Source organism: Megalobrama amblycephala, linkage group LG18 (genome assembly GCF_018812025.1).
Source record: "Megalobrama amblycephala isolate DHTTF-2021 linkage group LG18, ASM1881202v1, whole genome shotgun sequence".
In the NCBI taxonomy this organism is placed as follows: Eukaryota; Metazoa; Chordata; class Actinopteri; order Cypriniformes; family Xenocyprididae; genus Megalobrama; species Megalobrama amblycephala.
The window spans coordinates 13,709,533-13,727,036 of NC_063061.1; the positions used below are offsets into that span (position 1 = coordinate 13,709,533).

General features: G+C 38.0%; 1 protein-coding gene across 10 annotated transcripts in view; it reads right to left on the reverse strand.

Annotated features, from left to right (window-relative positions):
- The window catches only part of igsf9bb (immunoglobulin superfamily, member 9Bb), a 144,473-nt gene that overhangs the window by 63,589 nt on the left and 63,380 nt on the right, over window positions 1-17,504 (reverse strand). For all 10 annotated transcript variants that reach the window (XR_007181259.1, XR_007181258.1, XR_007181257.1 and 7 more), the window contains exon 4: window positions 6,245-6,396. Coding sequence is in view for 7 of the 10 variants with exons in the window: in XM_048166202.1 (XP_048022159.1) it covers window positions 6,245-6,396 (152 nt within the window). In the remaining 3 variants the exon portion in view is untranslated. The remainder of the gene's footprint in view (window positions 1-6,244; window positions 6,397-17,504) is intronic.

Here is a 17,504-nt window from a genome sequence, read left to right on the forward strand (position 1 = left end):
TCCTCCGGGCTAAAGAGGAGGGAGACCTTCCAGCATGTTTACAGCGTTCAGTTCAAAAGCCAGCATCTCTGATGGTATGGGGGTGCATAAGTGCATACGGTATGGGCAGCTTGCATGTTTTGGAAGGCACTATGAATGCTGAAAGGTATATAAAGGTTTTAGAGCAACATATGCTCCCCTCCAGATGACGTTTATTTCAGGGAAGGCCTTGTGTATTTCAGCAGGACAATGCAAACCCATGTAGGAGAGTCCGGGTGCTGAATTGGCCTGCCTGCAGTCCAGATCTTTCACCTATAGTGAACATTTGGTGCATCATTCAACGAAAGACAACCACAAACTCTTCAGCAGCTGGAAACCTATATCAGCCAAGAATGGGACCAAATTCCAACACCAAAAATCCAGAAACGCATAACCTCAATGCCCAGACATCTTCAAACTGTTTTGAAAAGAAGAGGAGATGCTACACCATGGCAAACATGCCCCCAACATTTTCGGAATTTGGGTTGTACAAAGAAATGTATTCACTACAAGTCAGCAAGAAAGGAAAAACCTTTACTCACTTTCAAATGCAATTTCCTGCCAATCATAATCTCATGGGAAATATGTGACTGGGTACAACTGGTCTCAGAACAGCATAACAGATCTGCCGCTCTCTGCAGACAGACCTGACAGGTAAGGGACTCACCAGAGCATCTTTTCTCCCTGCCCTGTCAGAGCTGGATGGTTAACGATACATGAGGGTCACTTTACTGCTGCCGGCCGAGCAGGTGAAGAGTACTTTGAGAAAAAAATTGAGTGAAGACAGATGACATAGATTCATGTGAAAGTAAAGCCTTCGCTGAGGGGGATCTCTGATGAATTATTCAGCACTCCATCAGACGTTGTAATACCAAGACCTACTAGCAAGCATCATCATCATCACAGTCACACATTAGAAAAGCTCTCTAGCACTAGAGAGACCTAAGTGGAAAGGCCTGAAAATGGATGCCGAGGCTGCATTGTTTCTGTTCTATACATGAGTAACATTGGTTTTGAGTGTGTGCTGCTCCCAATGAACTCTTGCTTGAATTGTGAATACGCTTGTGCACTGTATGTTCATTTTATGTTCTTCCTTGTCGATCATTCATCATCTGTTCACTGCCATTATAAAGCTTGGACACATCAGGATATTTATTAATATTGCTCTGATTGTGTTCATCAGAAAGAAGAAAGTCATATACACCTAGGATGGCATAAGGGTGAGTAAAGCTTGGGGTAATTTTCATATTAAAGTGAACTAATCCTTTAAAATTAAAACTAAAGCTAATTCAAAATATTAATAAAATATTAACATTGGTAAGAGCAACTTACCAAAAAAGTATTTAATCAGAATACATAGCTATATTTGAATGGTCGTCAATGGAAAAATATGCTTTTTTTGTAGCTACAGCATCTATCCAGCAGGGGTTAACTAGACCATGCTAACCTGTCAAACCTTGACCCCTTGACGTGAAAATACACACTCTGTCGCATTTACAAACTGAACATACATGCCCTGAGTTTACAAATGGGCAGTGTGAGGGTAAGTACAGTGGCTAATTTACTCAACAAAAAGCAGCAGTCTGAGATGCCACTGTGGATCCCAGACTCCATAATTATTCTAATTACACAGATGGAGATGCATGGCCAGGCTACAGCAGACCCAACAACAACACACGTGTCTAATAAATCAAATCATCATATTATATATATATTAAAACATTACCATGTAGGATCTATGTTATTTAGCATAAATCAAAGACCACATCCCACCTTCCATTCATAAATAACCCTGATGTTGTTGCCTAAATTAATCTATGGCTATCAAACAACATGGTGATCTCTCTTTCTTTAGGCAACACTTGTAAAGCCTTTAATGTTGCTTTTTTAAACCTCAAAAATATGTGACATTTATGTAAGTAATATGGGTTGTGAACTGTAATGCATGAATTTAAAAAGACCATTTCTAGTTTGTTGTCAATAAAGGAGTACTTGAGCATCATTAGAGGGACTAAAGTGCAACAGTCAGTTTTGAGAAGTAAAATACAGTAATTTTCCCTATAGGGGAATTGATTTTTTTAGTGATAACCTCTAAACCTTTATTGACAGACCTACTGTGAGCTATAAGATTGTTAATAGATGGTATATGCTTTTATTGAAGCCATCAGCCACACTATTTTAGTGTATTATTTAAATAATTGTGAGTTAAAAGCAGAATTCCAGGTGAAATTATATAGTTGGAATCACATTCAGAATTTTTTTCTAGCTGATGAATGATAAAAACATTGGCAATCAGAATCCACACTGCTTTAAAGAGCTTGAGCATTTAAAGTGGCAGAGGACAAAACTGCAGTACATGCTTAGAATAAACAGAACATTATCGTGGGATGGTGTGGACACTAATATTGTAATCGTTATAGTTATTATAGTTATCTTTATAGTTATTCTTGGTGTGAACGGGCCTTAAGAAGGTACACATACAACATTTAGTATACGAGTCCTCTCTTTCAAAAGGGGCTTTTGCACCGAATAGTTCTAGGAACTCAGTTATAGGAACTAGACACTAGAATAGTTCCCCGAGAACTGATTTCTCCCTCAGGCCATTGTTCATGGTTGCATTGGCATCAGGAATAGGAACTCTGAAGAGTAAATAATTAATAAAAAAAATATGGATATTCTCATGCTGAGAAACTGCTGATAAAGACAAAAAATAAAAGTTTGCTCAAGGGAAATTTTACATATATTTCATATTTGACATGCAATAACTCAGAAAGGAAATAAGGTAGGAGGACAATTCCAATTGAACAACTGATGTTCCTCTATATGTGACCTGTATCTGGATCAAATTTTGTGGTGATCGCATAGAAAAATCCAAAGTTACAGCATTTGGAAACAAGGTGGCCTTTTTGTTTATCCATTGGCGCCCCCTGATGGGCATTTTTAAAATAGTTCTTTCACATGGAATAACTCGTGACCAACGCATGGGATTTTGTTGATCTTGGACTCATTTCAATCGGGAGGATCCACTTTCTACAATCTATGCATGTTTCATGAAGTTATAAGCTAAAATGCCACATGAAAGCTACATTTTAGTAGGGCTGACCAATATATCGCTTGCGATTGTCACGCGCATTTCGTCAGTAAAGCCGGTTCCTTGATTACCGCTAAATCACCATCACCTGCTTTCAAATGGAGCGGCATTTAATAGACAGAGCTGTAGATCACTGACAAGCCACGCAATATCGCGTTCATTATTGAATGAATCAGGGAACCGGCTTTACTGACGAAATGCGCGTGACAATCGGATGCGATATATCGGTCAGCCCTACATTTTAGTTTTAGTTAGCATCTGTGCGCCTGTGGGGTTTTATGTGTTGTAACTGCGTGATCAATATCTTGTGATTGGCTTATTGGATTATGCTGAGGTTGGACACATTTTAATCGTGAGTCTGCTGTAAATAATGATGTCCAGTTTTCCACAATCGGAGCATGTTTCATGAAGTTATGAGCCAAAACGTGACATAAATGCTGCATTGGTTTATTATTTACATATGGGTCTTGCGGGGCTTCACATACAAAAAAGTCACTCAAGTTTAGTCAAAGCCCAAAACAATTATACTCATTGTATTATACTCTGTGAGACCTTTCAAATTACATATAACACATGATTATCTGAGCTGTATGCTTTTATGCTATTCATAAATTATGCATTTTTTTTATTATTTTTCAGCAAATAACTCAGCAGTACTTAGGAGTTAATCAAAGTGGCTACATTCATTGTAAAGTTCAGACCCTATGCTTTTAAATTACACCTATTTGTGATAATCAAGGCAGGAGTTTTGAAAAAATATGATTATTTTTTTTTGTTGTTGGATGCATTAAAAAGCTGAGTTTCTAAGCTTTAAAATGATACAATTTTGTGTTATTCCTGTCAGTGGTTGCTTAGTAATTTGATTATGAATTTTTTTCTTTTGTGGGTGGTGGTGTCACTTCAGGCTTTAAGGGGTTAAACACCTCCAGCAAAAAAAAGGTGGTGCAATTGTAACCAGAAGTTGTCGTCTTTCCTTTGTAAATAACATTATAGACCTAATCAGTCAAAACAACACTCCATTTTGACTGAACAAAGAGCTTGCCATCACTCAAATTAACAAGCAACGAATACTGTTGTTCCTCTCCTGATATTATCTCACCTTACTTCAAAAGTGTTCAATCACCAAGCAAAGCTTGCCACAGACAGGCTGTCATTTCTCTGCTGTGGGTGAGGAGATGGAGATCTCTCGATGGGCTCTTGTAAATCAAACTCTTTTCAGGAGGAGAACTAAGCCATCCGTTCCTGTAGGAATCTCTTTGCTCAGTCTCAGCAAGCAGATTGTTTCTACTCAGGAAACATTTGACAGTTAGGTTCACTGTTTGATTTGCCGGTTTTGATGAGCCACACTCAATGGATCACTTGTGAGAAAGGCTGTATTTAAATGCTGGTTTCAACAAAGAGTCTGTTTCATATCACGAACGGCTCATTTGATAAAATATAAAAGACGTCACTCAAGACAAAAAATTCCATTAGTGCTGAAACACTAGGATGATTTATTTGGTTCCTAATTACACAGTACTGTGAACATAAGAGGCCCAAGGGACACCTCCATGACATTAGTTAAAATGAGCACAGTTACGAGCACTGAGATGGACAGAGGGCTAGTGCTAAACGACTAGGGAATATGACAGGGCTGAGGCAGATTAATTAAAAGTGAAAGTTACATGACGTGTAGCCAAGTATGGTGTCCCATACTCGGAATTTGTGCTCTGCATTTCACCCATCCTATTGCACACACACACAGCAGTGAGTACTGAACACACACCCGGAGCAGTGGGCAGCCATTTTTGCCGTGGCGCTCAGGGAGTGATTGGGGGTAATAATGCATTTATTTGATCAAAAAAATATTACAATATTATTACAATTTTAAATGACTGTTCTTTTTTAATATATTTTAAAATGTAATTTATTCCTGTGATGGCAAAGCTGAATTTTCAGCATCATTACTACACTACTAAATTATTCTAATATGCTGATTTGGTGTTCAAGAAACATTTCTTGTTAATATCCATGTTAAAAACAGTTGCTTAAAATTTTGTGGAAACCATGATACATGTTTTCAGGATTCTTTGATGAATAGAAATGCCAAAAAACAGCATTTATTTGAAAAAGAAAGCTTTTCATCATTATAAAATGTCTTTTTTGGCACTTTTTGATAAACTTAATGAATTCTTTCTGAATAAATTTTATTCAGATTTCTTAAAAAAAAAAAAATAATTTATTAGAAAAAACTACTGACCCCAAACTTTTGAATGTGTATATTTCAGCTATTAACTTTTGAACTGAATGAACTAGAAACAAAATATTTATTTTCTAGTCAATGTCAGAGATTAACGATGACAGTGTTCACATATTCTGGCTATTAAAATAAATCATAAATTGCGAATTAATAAAAAAATGTAATTCAACAAAAAACTAAACTGCACTTGAGTGTCGTGGCACTTTTAATGCATGTCACTTGTTTGCATTTTAGACACAGAAGCAGCAATTTAACCGTGATGACGGGCCACTGATAACCTTATGGAGGGCTGGATTGGGGCTATGACTATAGTAGTTTGAAGATGGAACGTGAGCAAGAAATAAAAACAGTGGAAAAGAGATGACAAAGTGCCTATGACCTGTAATTTCCACCGTCATCAAATATCCTGAGCTCTCACTGTGGAAACTTCAATCCTGTATTTGTGCAGAGAAGGATATCAATCAAACTCCACAGGCACTCTTTAGGTAATCACAACACTAGGGCTGTCACATACTAAAATACACTACAGTATATCATGATTTTCACACTGACACAAACATTTGCCAAAGAAATTTAAACGTCTTACACCTATACTCTGGAAATGATTCTCTTTAAATAACATTTTTTATACATTTATAAGTGATTTTATGAAAAAAAAAACCTAAGGAGACATGGCAACACAGCATATGACACATATTTTAGTATTAAGAAACTTGCCCGCCCAGATGAATGACAGCATAAGCCACTCATAACAAAGGGTCAGAGAGAGGGTGAAAAATAAATAAATAACTGCTGGCACAAGAAACTATACTAATATTTTAAGTACACAATATAAAATATACCCTTGATTTCATGACTAAAGTTAATATACATATATAAGAGATGTGCTTGCTCACCTTGTACTTGCTGCTGTCCTGTACGGGCTCTCCCTCCCTGAGCCAGCTGACTGAAGGTTTGGGATTGCCGAAGGCCGTACAGCTCAGAGTGATGCTGCCCCCCTCTTTGGCCTCCACATACTGCGGTGGCGTGTCCGTGAATGTTGGGGGAGCTGTAACACAGAGAAATTATATGAAAATTCTGTATTTGTTCTCCATTTTTGCCTGAAATAAATCAGCCAGGTGATAACAAGGCAGGCTCATTCATAACAATATTATGTCCTATGATATACGTGTCTTTTACAGACCCTGCTAAAGCATGACTCATGCTTCATCGCTAATGGGAGCCATAAGAGTTCAGAAGGCCATTGGAGCAGTTAGCTCGTATACCTGTGAATAAGAGGGACTCCTGACCATGGATCTGCCTCCTGCATACATGTGTGGTCATTTATGAGCTCTTAGTATACAGTATATGAGCTCTCTGCCTGGCATCTCTCTCATTGTTAATAATTCTGCATCTCCACCACAGCCAATTCTCTCCAAGCTTTGATTTTTGTAGAATTTTATTTACTTTATTAAAAATACTTAATTAAAATCAGGCTGGGGGAGGGGTGGCCATGCCATCCTGTATTACATGGCCAGCAGTGTGCCTGGATATATATATATATATATATGTACAGTATATAAATATACATATTATATATATACATACAGTATACATGCTGTCACTTTAAGACCTGACACACAGATCCATTATACTGTTAGTACTGAGGAGGATTTATGTGCGCGCAATTTGAGTGTTAGCATAAAATCTGCGGGAATGTGTGAAATAATGCGCAATACGCACAATCCCACACCGAAATTCAAGTTCTGCAAAACCAACATTTATCCATAGCAAATGAAATGAGTGAGTGAGGGGAGGCAGGATTGTGTGTCAACTCGCTGTCGGAGAGATGAGAGAACAAGAAAGCACAGCTGGTATCGTGTCTACTCAGCAGAAAACGAGTATTGGAAGCGTTTCAGATATTTCACTATCGATATGTATCAAAAAATCTAAATTTTGACAACACTTTTGACCAAAATGTATACATTATATATACACATTTCACCTCATTAAGGCGGCTAGTAGTGACTACGTTACATGCCACTGCTGAAATCAACCCACATTTGGCGGGTTGGAGGGTGTTAATGTCAAGCCCTATATATATATATATATATATATATATATATATATATATATATATATATATATATATATATATATATATATATATATATATATATATATATATATATATATTCGTGACAGATTTCAGAGTGTTGGAAATGGTATGGTAATGGGTGTAACAATGTTGATATGTTTGGTCTTGGCGGAACAGGTCTGCTACGCTGCTGTTTCTACCCATAGCAGATCTATACAGGTGGAGCTGGGGAAGGTGGAGGGTTTCTGAAAGTGCACTGCACTGATACAGCAGATGCTAACCAAGTATTTAAATGTTGAGCATGCAAGCTCATTGGCTACTGATATAGAAGGGACCAATCTGCTGTGCCCTACAGAGAAGGATGTGATTGCAAGAAGGTTGGGCTAAGGACAGCCTGAGCCATCTAGATTTTCATGACAGAACTTAATGGGCTGGACAGGGCACAGAACCAAAAGACAGATCAGGAACAATGCAACAGTTCTTCGCAGTTTAGCTAACTCTTTAATATGAAATGTTCAAAATTAACTCTTTACCACTCCTGCCAATGGTGGGTGAATTGAGACTAACTAACCCAAAGTTTTTAATTATTTTGTAACCATTTTAATTAATTTGTGACCATTTACAACACAAAAATTACTTTGCATAAATGTGACCCTGGACCACAAAACCAGTCATAAGGGTTTTTGAAATTGTTTTTTTTCCCCTTTCCTTTAATGTATAGTTTGTTATTCTGGCTGAGATACAACCATTTGAAAATCTGAAATCTGAGAGTGCAAAAAAATCTAAATATTGACAAAATCGTCTTTAAATTTGTGCAAATGAAGTCCTTAGCAATGCATATCCACTCACAAAAATAAATGTTTGATATATTTATGGTAGGAAATTTACAAAATATCTTCATGGAACATGATCTTTCCTTAATATCCTAATGATTTTTGGCATAAAAGAAAAATCGATAATTTTGACCCATACAATATATTGTTGGCTATTGCTACAAATATACCCGTGCTACTTGTTGACTGGTTTTGTGGTCAAGGGTCACAAATATTAATTAGTTATATATTATTATTAACTTAATGCCTTTTAGATAAACTTGAAGGGCATTTTCTGCAGAAAACAGGGCTATCGGGAGACATAAATATGAATTAAAAATATAAACAATCTCATAAGAAACATTCATGTTCATGTGTGAGATTGTCTGATTACAGCATGTGGCTCAATGCATCTCCTGTGTGTGATAACTTGAAATGGGTTTTATAGTTTTGTAACACTCAAGGGTGAATTATGTTGTGCTGCATGATCTGCATTTCATTCTGAATTATCAAAATATTAGTGACCTATTGCATAATTGTTCATATTTCTTACTGTATCTCCATAGTTAAGATTATTGTGTCTCTATTATTTAATGTGGTAATTACTTGATTATTTCCGGGCACAATGACAGACACTTAGGAGCAGAGGATGACAAAGGAACACTAGGGAGAAATTGTTTTGTCTCAAATGTGTTCAAATATTTAAGACAGCACTGTGACAAGAGGGTCACATTTTACCACATAGATTACAGGAACATCTTACTTTCCAGGAACACAGAAGATATGGGTTTGGCAATATCTCTGCACTTGACAAAGACCTGGACTGAACCCTTCTCAAGCTGAGCATCTATTATACATGACTCTAAATGTCAGTAAGACCTGACTGTCTGTAAAACTACAGGGAAAATAACCTTGATTCAGCATTCTTGATTTGGATTGATCTGATTATAACACTAATTTGCATACCTTTTTAAAAATTGTTTATTAATTAAAACTTAAAGTTTGCAGTTTTTTTTAAAGGAACCCCCAAGATCTGGTGGCACATGACCAGAGTGCTGAAGGCAACATATCTGAGGCCAGCCACTAAGACATCTGTGCAAAACATGCCTCCATCTGCTCCGATTCTCCATTTACTGCCGTACACACTCTGACACACTGCTGACCTGTGATGGTGATTAAACATAAACACACACAAACACACACACACAAGAAATGCTGACACAGACACAGGCACACTACAGGCTGATAAGGAGAATGTGTGTCTTATATGAAAAACAACCTCATCTGTTGTTGTCTCATGTTTCACAGTTATTGAAAGCAGCTAAATGATAACATCTAAGTTTGCCTTTGCTTTTCAATCTACATTTCCATTAGTGGCAAAAAATCCAGGCAAATCCACTTGACATTAGCTAAATGCCTGCCACAGCATGCCAAATGGAGGGAGAGCAACTGCCCGACACCTGCTGTGTATACAAATCACAGAAAATATGTCTCACCAGATTGAAGTGCCCTGCTCCAACTAGTACTTTGTGATTTAGTGAATATTTACAATATGTTTAAAGCTGCAGTCCATAAGTTTTGCCTCTTTGTCGCCATCTCTGTTTGAAACCTGCAATTGCACTTATTTGCATTAGATGAATCTAATGTTTGCTGACAGTCACCACGCCGGTGTAGATACTGTACTTCAGAATCACAGCTTGTAGTCTAGGAAGTATGACCAAAATAAGAATTTTCACCAGAAAATGTCATCTGAACAAATAAGTAACAAATCTGCCACTTTTGTTCTGACCAACTGAGAAAAAAATCTTTACAATAAATTATGATGGTGATTAAATCTAATGATCGCTTAGGTCAGATCACATGAAACTGTGCAAATTATTATTATTGTTATACTTTGTTCTCGAATTGTTAGTTAAAAACATCAGCATTGCATGACTACGTATATTTAGTGTGTAATTTCTGTACAGTCTAATCTCTAATGTTAATTTGTCATACCATACAATCCACCATCAAAATGATAAGTTTAATTATTGCAGCTGCTGTGAGAAAAGGCTATAAATGATCCACCATCTGCAGCATCCTCACATGCCATATAGCCTACTAGCTCGGACTCCTTATTAATGTAAACAGATGTGACGCAATGAAGCAAAGACGAATGGCGGCATGCTCAAATTTCCTCCAGAAACCTACCAGTACCACATTAGAACACATTATTACAAGCTTACCAGTGTGAATCGGGCTAAGGTAAGGAGATAGTAAGGAGGTAAGGAGATAGTAACACTGGCTGGTTATGTACTTGCTCAAATTGATTTTGGATCATTTTTAACCAAAAAAGTTACGGACTGCAGCTTTAAGATTATAACATTTTTGATTAAGGCAACGTATCATAATACAGATACTACAGTGATATTTAACCGGTCCGTTATTGTTGTGGAAAAGAATGTCCTTTTAATGTTCGATGGTAGAATGAGTAGAATAATGTCATCTAATTGTACCCAGTTTTAAAAAAAAAAATATTGCATTCATAAAGCGAAACTTTCACTGATTGTTTACAGCTCAACGGAAGTTACACCAACATAAAATTATTTTTACTTTTACATTTTTAATGTTTGATCAATTTAACATATCCTTGCTGAAAAAAAAATTGCTGTCCCCAAACTTCAGATCAGTAAAATGTCACCAAACTTCAGATCAGCAAAACGTGTGGTAATGTCTGCTGTTTAGGATAATATACATTCTTAACACAATCATTAGTATTAACGCAATCAGGATGTGGGAGTTCACAGTCCTGCTGGTCTTTCAACAGGTTGTGCTTAGCTGTGCATCATAACAGAAGTACACAAGGGCTTTTAACTGAACCCAGTTACACAGGTTTGTGTCTTGTGTCTCAACTCAATTTATTTATCATGATTAACTCCTTGAGATGTACCATCTCATTTTCAAGGGGGTCCAAACATACAGTGTAACACAATCACATATCAACAACAAAACAAAATTTAATTGAATTGAAAAAGGTTGACTTTGCGTAAAACATGATTAATATGTGATTTAACTGAAAGTTCAGAATCAAGCCAAACATCAAGATATTTAATAGTATCAACTTTATGCAGAGGACTACCATCTTTACTTGATATAGCACAAGAATCAGTTTTGGATTAAAGTTTCTGTCTGGAACAAAAAAATCATAATAAAAGACTTAGTTTTATAAAGCTCTAAGTTATTATCTTGTAAAATATTAAAATCAGACTGAAGAGATAGTTGAATCCGTAGAAATTCAGATTTAGTTACAACAGTGTCATCAGCATAAAGTAGAACATAACAGTTATTGAAAATTAATGGTAAATTATTTACATAAATTATTTACTGTTCTAACTCACAGGCAAACAGTGAGAGTCCAGGAATAGAGCTGTTGAATTTGCCAAACGATCACCTGCTCACTTTCTGCGCGCGCACACACATTTTGTCTTTGACACTGCATAATAATCCCTCCGATATTTCCAAGCCTTTGAGGCAGGATGACATCATCTCTTTTGCAATGAGCGCGTGTGTCAGCCGGCAGCCGGTGATAAAATCACAAGCTCTTATCACAGGCACAGATTGTGAGAAGAATTCAGCTATAATAAGGCTCTGTGGTTACACCGGCCACACAGGCAGATGTTTTAGCACACACACACACACACACACTAACAACACACGCATTGCACCAGTGAGAGCTAATTGGCAGGAGAAGCATGGTGAGAGGAGGCTGCGTGGAGCTCGTCCCACAGGAACATCTTCATCCTGCTCATCTTCCTCTCAGGATCCTGTACTGAGCCAAGCATCTGTGTGAATGCTGCTCACTGGATTACACTTCATCAGATCACACGGCCTGTTTACACTCATGCAAATATGTGTGAACCACACCAGCTGTACAATTCTTGCCCAAAACAAGCCACAATGTGAACTAATTAATTAATCATCATCCGTGCCAGTAGGTGTCCTCGTGGAGTTCGAGTGAATGGATTAGAGCCCCACCTATACTCCCACCGCTGAGTGGGAGCTGAGTCTAGCCTCTGTAAATTTATTCGAGGATTTAAAAGAGGAAATTTTTTTTAAATCACCGCTGGTCCCGCCAAGTTCCAAGTCTTCTTCATCGGTGATGGTCCCACACAGCTTCCCTCTCCCACCTCCTCTACCTAAACCAGCTAGTTATTCAGCCCCGCCTCTGCTGGCTCCCATCAGTCCCTCGCTCGTCTTCTCTTCTGTTAACTCCACTCTGCTGCACGTATCAGGCCTTCCATGTATTTGGATCACCTGTCTCCACCTCGGGCCGCTAAGCCCATCACTCCACCTTGGCCTGTCGACCTTGGCTATTTCTTCCTTCAACTCCACCTGGGACCATCATCCTTATAGCTCCACCAGGGTCCTTCATTCCTCCAACTCCTCCTTGGTCAGTCGTCACTCTGCCTGTGCCAGTGACTTCCCGCCCTTGAGCTGCGGTTATTCCCTCCACCCCTTCGCCACCATCGGGCTCCGCGTTCCCTTCAGCTTCCCCATGGTCCTCAGTCCCACCGGCTCCACCTCAGTCCTCCGGCACCCTGGTTCTACCTCGGCTTCTAACCACCATGGCTCCACCTTGGCCTCCAGGACCTAGTGTCTCGCCCAGTCTATGTGTCTTCTCTGCTCTGCCTGCGTCTTTAACTCTCCTGGTTCCACCACTGGTAATCGGACATCTGACCTACCCTGGCTCCACCCACCATCGGTTCTGCCATAGGTTTTCACCCTGGCTGCGCTCAAGGCTCTCAGCTGTCTCCTCTATCCATCATCTGCTCCCTGGCTCCCTCCCTCCCCCATGAACTGTTCTGCCTGCCTCTCCTTGGTTACATACCTCCCCAGCTCCATGTCCTCCACCTGAACCCCCTCCCTCCCTCCCTCTTCTGTTGAACTGTTTTCTACGGTGCAAGGACGTTCCTTCCAGGAGGGGGGCTAATGTCACGTGTATGTTCTGTTTTGGTTAACTTTGCATTCCTGTACCTGTTTCCTTTGTTTTCCATTTTCCCAGCACTAGTAAGTTTCCTTACACACCTGTTTCTGTTGATTAGCATCTCTTGTGTTTTAAGCCTTCAATTTTCACGGTTCTTTGTTTGGTTTTGATTTGTTGTTTGATTTATTTCCTGTTTCCTAAGAGATCTAAAATGTTATTAATGATTGTTCTTGCTTGATTCACATAAGTTATGTGGCTTACTACAACCACAAGCTGATTTTATTTCCGGGGATGTTGCTGCTGTCAACGTCACATGATCTACTAAATTGAATCAATAGAAACATTCAATACAGCATTTTGAACGAATCTCTTGAATGAATGATTAAATGTCAAATACATTTTTTAACAGTCACTTATCTCCACTTATTATGTAATTGATACAAAGTTACTTTAAAAAGATGATTTCCTCTATTTTGATCGCTACCGTAGACATCAGTATTTATATCCGAAATATATGTAAACTTTTACCCCAGTACTTCTGTGATATTTGAATTATTGTAACACAGAAATAATGATACTCTGGTGTTGATCGTATGCTGCGATCGTACTTGTCAGACATGGACAGCTGAATCGTTGTCATTTAGGAATAAGATTGCTTGGGTGTTTGAATCGAGATAGCGATATATTAATGATTAATCATGCAGAGTGTGTTTAGTGTGTTCAGAGCCATCTGTATGATTCATTTCTATTTTTTAACAAAAGAAACACACTTGAACAAGAGCATCTAATTGTAATGGCTTAAACAAATGTAGCTTCTTTGTTAATGATGGAAGATAAGAGGCAATTCGAAGAGCCAATTATAGCTGCAGAAAAGTGCTATTCCACAAAAGGAACATTTCTTTTTATATTTGGGAGGTTATGCTGATGTGAATGTAACTAAATTGCAAGTCCAGTCACACATGGAGGCCATCAGTGAGCAAAACCTATTTTCTTATCTCTCAGACACTCTTGGTCAAACACAGATTAAATGTAAGCCGATGCATACTGAGAAGAGGGGAGCCTCACCAGAGACTGAAAGAGCAAACTGAAAGCCTGGTAGTGAGGGGGCATTTCAACAGAACCCAAAGAGAATAGTAACAAAATAAAGAGCATCACAGCCCTGCTGTCCCTGCTGAAACAAGCACTGATTCAATTAGCCCAAGATGAGAATTGACCCTCACTTCCTGTTTCTCTGTCTCTGTTACTTCATTTCCATGTCAAATGTCAAGTAGCTCGCCTCACTGCTACAGCAAGTGAATGTTTTGTTTTCATATCTACACATAGTTTCCTTTTAGTGAATCAGTTTGTTCATTAAAATAAATGATTCGCTGTTCAAATGAAGTCAAAGTCAAGTGAAACAAATAGTAAAGTACTGATCTTCATGTTTTACTCTTATGTACAGTAAATTATTGTCTATTTTCTAGTTTTAATAGCAGTAAATATTGTAAAATGAAGCCTAGTTTTTTTCTCCTTTCCCCCATAATTATAATAATGTGGCAACCTACAAAAAGTAGCTTCGCAGAAACTCTCATATAGAATCGGTTGCATAAACCACTCAAGCTTTTATTCAGGTTTATCTTTATTTATTTATAGTAATTTTATTTATAGTAAAATTCATCAAGTGGATAATATGATGCAAAGTGATTTAGAAACAAAAAATCAATCTTGCTCACATCATAGTACACTAACAAAGAAGTGAGCTTGAAGCAGTGATTTGTAAATTGTAATAATGGAACTTCAGGGGAAAATTTCACTCAGTTCTGATTGTGTGTTTATGTGATGATGGTGCAACTGTGAAACCTGCTACAACATGAAAGAAATCAGCAAAATGGAGCCGTTGAGAAGTTTAAAGGCAGATTGAGTGATACCCAAAGCTAATTAAGCACAAACATAAAAGCCAAGACCAGCCCCCAGACCGCTATTCTGAAACACTAATCATAATGTGAAAATCCTCTTTATCTCATGCTGATGGAGATCTGGAAGATGATCCAAAAAGCTCTAGAAACTACTGGCCCCCAGCTCCTGTACTGATTTCAAACATGCATGAGAGAATGACTCATGCAGATTTCAGGCTTTAATTCTTCTTTTTTCATATTACAGACATATATAATCACCTTACACACTTTGATCTGCTTACACATGTAATCCTTAGTTTTTGTCCTCTTCTGTGTCAACTTGTGTGTATATTGTTCATGATGTATAGCATAGGGCTAATTGTACCAATGCAGTCAAGGTTAACTCAACATGCACAGCATGTTGTACCACATTAATTATCAGCTACTATTTAAGAATTTTCTTCAATCTCAAAATGAACATCTATTGATAATACTGTATGTCATGATGCCAAAAATCTCTGATTTTAGCTTTTGGTGTTTTATTTATTTAGACAAAACAGCGTGGAATTATAATATCCATTTGTCAGTTATCGGCGATAATAACGTATATAATTATCAGATGATCATTAAAGCTGCTGTAGGTAACTTTTGTAAAAAAATTTTTTTTACATATTTGTTAAATCTGACATGTCCTCCTGACAGTAGAATATGAGACAGATAATCTGTGAAAAAAATCAAGCTCCTCTGGCTCCTCCCAGTGGTCCTATTGCCATTTGCAGAAATACACCGCTCCCGGTAAGAAACAACCAATCAGAGCCAGGAAGAGTGTCTTAGCAGTGTCAATCAATCAAGCTCGCGTGCGCGCTGATCTCACCCCTCCCATGCACAGCGCCAGCGCATACAGGCTTCAAGATTACCGGTGTGCCGCAGCTTTGCTTATGGCGGAAAAACAATCCAAACTGTCAATTCCTCGAGTGGCACCTGCTCATAAAATAAAGACGGGTAAACGGAAAAAGACAGATGACGATGATAAAAAAGCCAAAAAGAAAGAATTAGATAGAGCCCGAAATAAAACGAGGGTAAATATCGGAGCGGCTTTTCCGAGGTGGAGGGAGCTACGTGTCCTGAACGGATTAAAAACCGATGCAGAGTCAGCCACATTTCTGCTTGACAAGTAAGTATCCCTGCTTGATTTGTTTAATTTTTTAAGAACTACACAACTAAGATAATTTCAAAACAGGACTGACAAATTATGTATGGCATGGTTTCTTGTAGATTTCAGGGTGGTCCTTTGCATATAACATCGTTTTATTTCGCCATAAGCAAAGCTGCGGCACACCGGTAATCTTGAATTTGACGCCTGTACACTGTGCATGAGAGGCGTGTGATCAGCGCGCACGCGAGCTTGATTGATTGACACTGCTAAGACACTCCTCCTGGCTCTGATTGGTTGTTTCTTACCGGGAGCGGAGTATTTCTGCAAATGGCAATAGGACCACTGGGAGGAGCTAGAGGAGCTTGATTTTTTCACAGATTGTCTCATATTCTACTGTCAGGACATAATGTCAGGTTTAACAAATATGTAAAAAATATTTTTTTTACAAAAGTTACCTACGGCAGCTTTAAAGACCCCTTGTGGTGAAAATCAAGTTTTTAATGTTGTTTATGTCTATGTGGTGTTTTTACTATGCTTTAAGATGACTTGTCTGTGACGTCACAAACTACCTTGTAACCAATCACGTCATCATGCCGGCGGGCTTTAGCATATCATTAACAGCGAAGTCTCGAGAAAAGCCAGGTTATACCAGTATATTTTTCTGATGATATGTAAAATCGTGTAGATTTAGCAATTTGGCGGTTGTATTCTGTATATTACGATGTTATGATGAACTATATGCCTTTTTACACTGACGTTCTGAGTTGTTCAAAGCGTTTGTAAGGATATTGATTGGTAGAAGGCAGCTGTCTGACTCTGGCATGGCGAACAGGAACATGGTTTGTGTAACATTAGCAACACATTATTAGCTGTTTGATAACGCAGTCAAGCAAAAGGCTAATCATATTAATTCCCGTTATGTGTCCGATGTTGTAAAGAGCGGTATAACTGTGTTGTGTTTACCTCAGTAAGTTGACCGAGTGGATCTCTGAGCTGGCGTGAGCGAGTGGAGGCGGGGCTAATTTGCATATTCATTGATCCACATATATTAAATGAGGCAAGGGTTTAGAGTTACATTCAAGCTATTTTTTTTTTCACTGAAAATGTTAAAAACATTATAAATATAACAAAGATGAGTTTTAAGGTATAAAATTATTGACTACAGGGGGATCCACAAGCCAAAAAAAAGTTATTTTTTTTAGTATTATTTATGTAATATTATGGTATTAATTCATATTTTAGCTTTTAACTGCATATTTCAGTTTTCATACTAA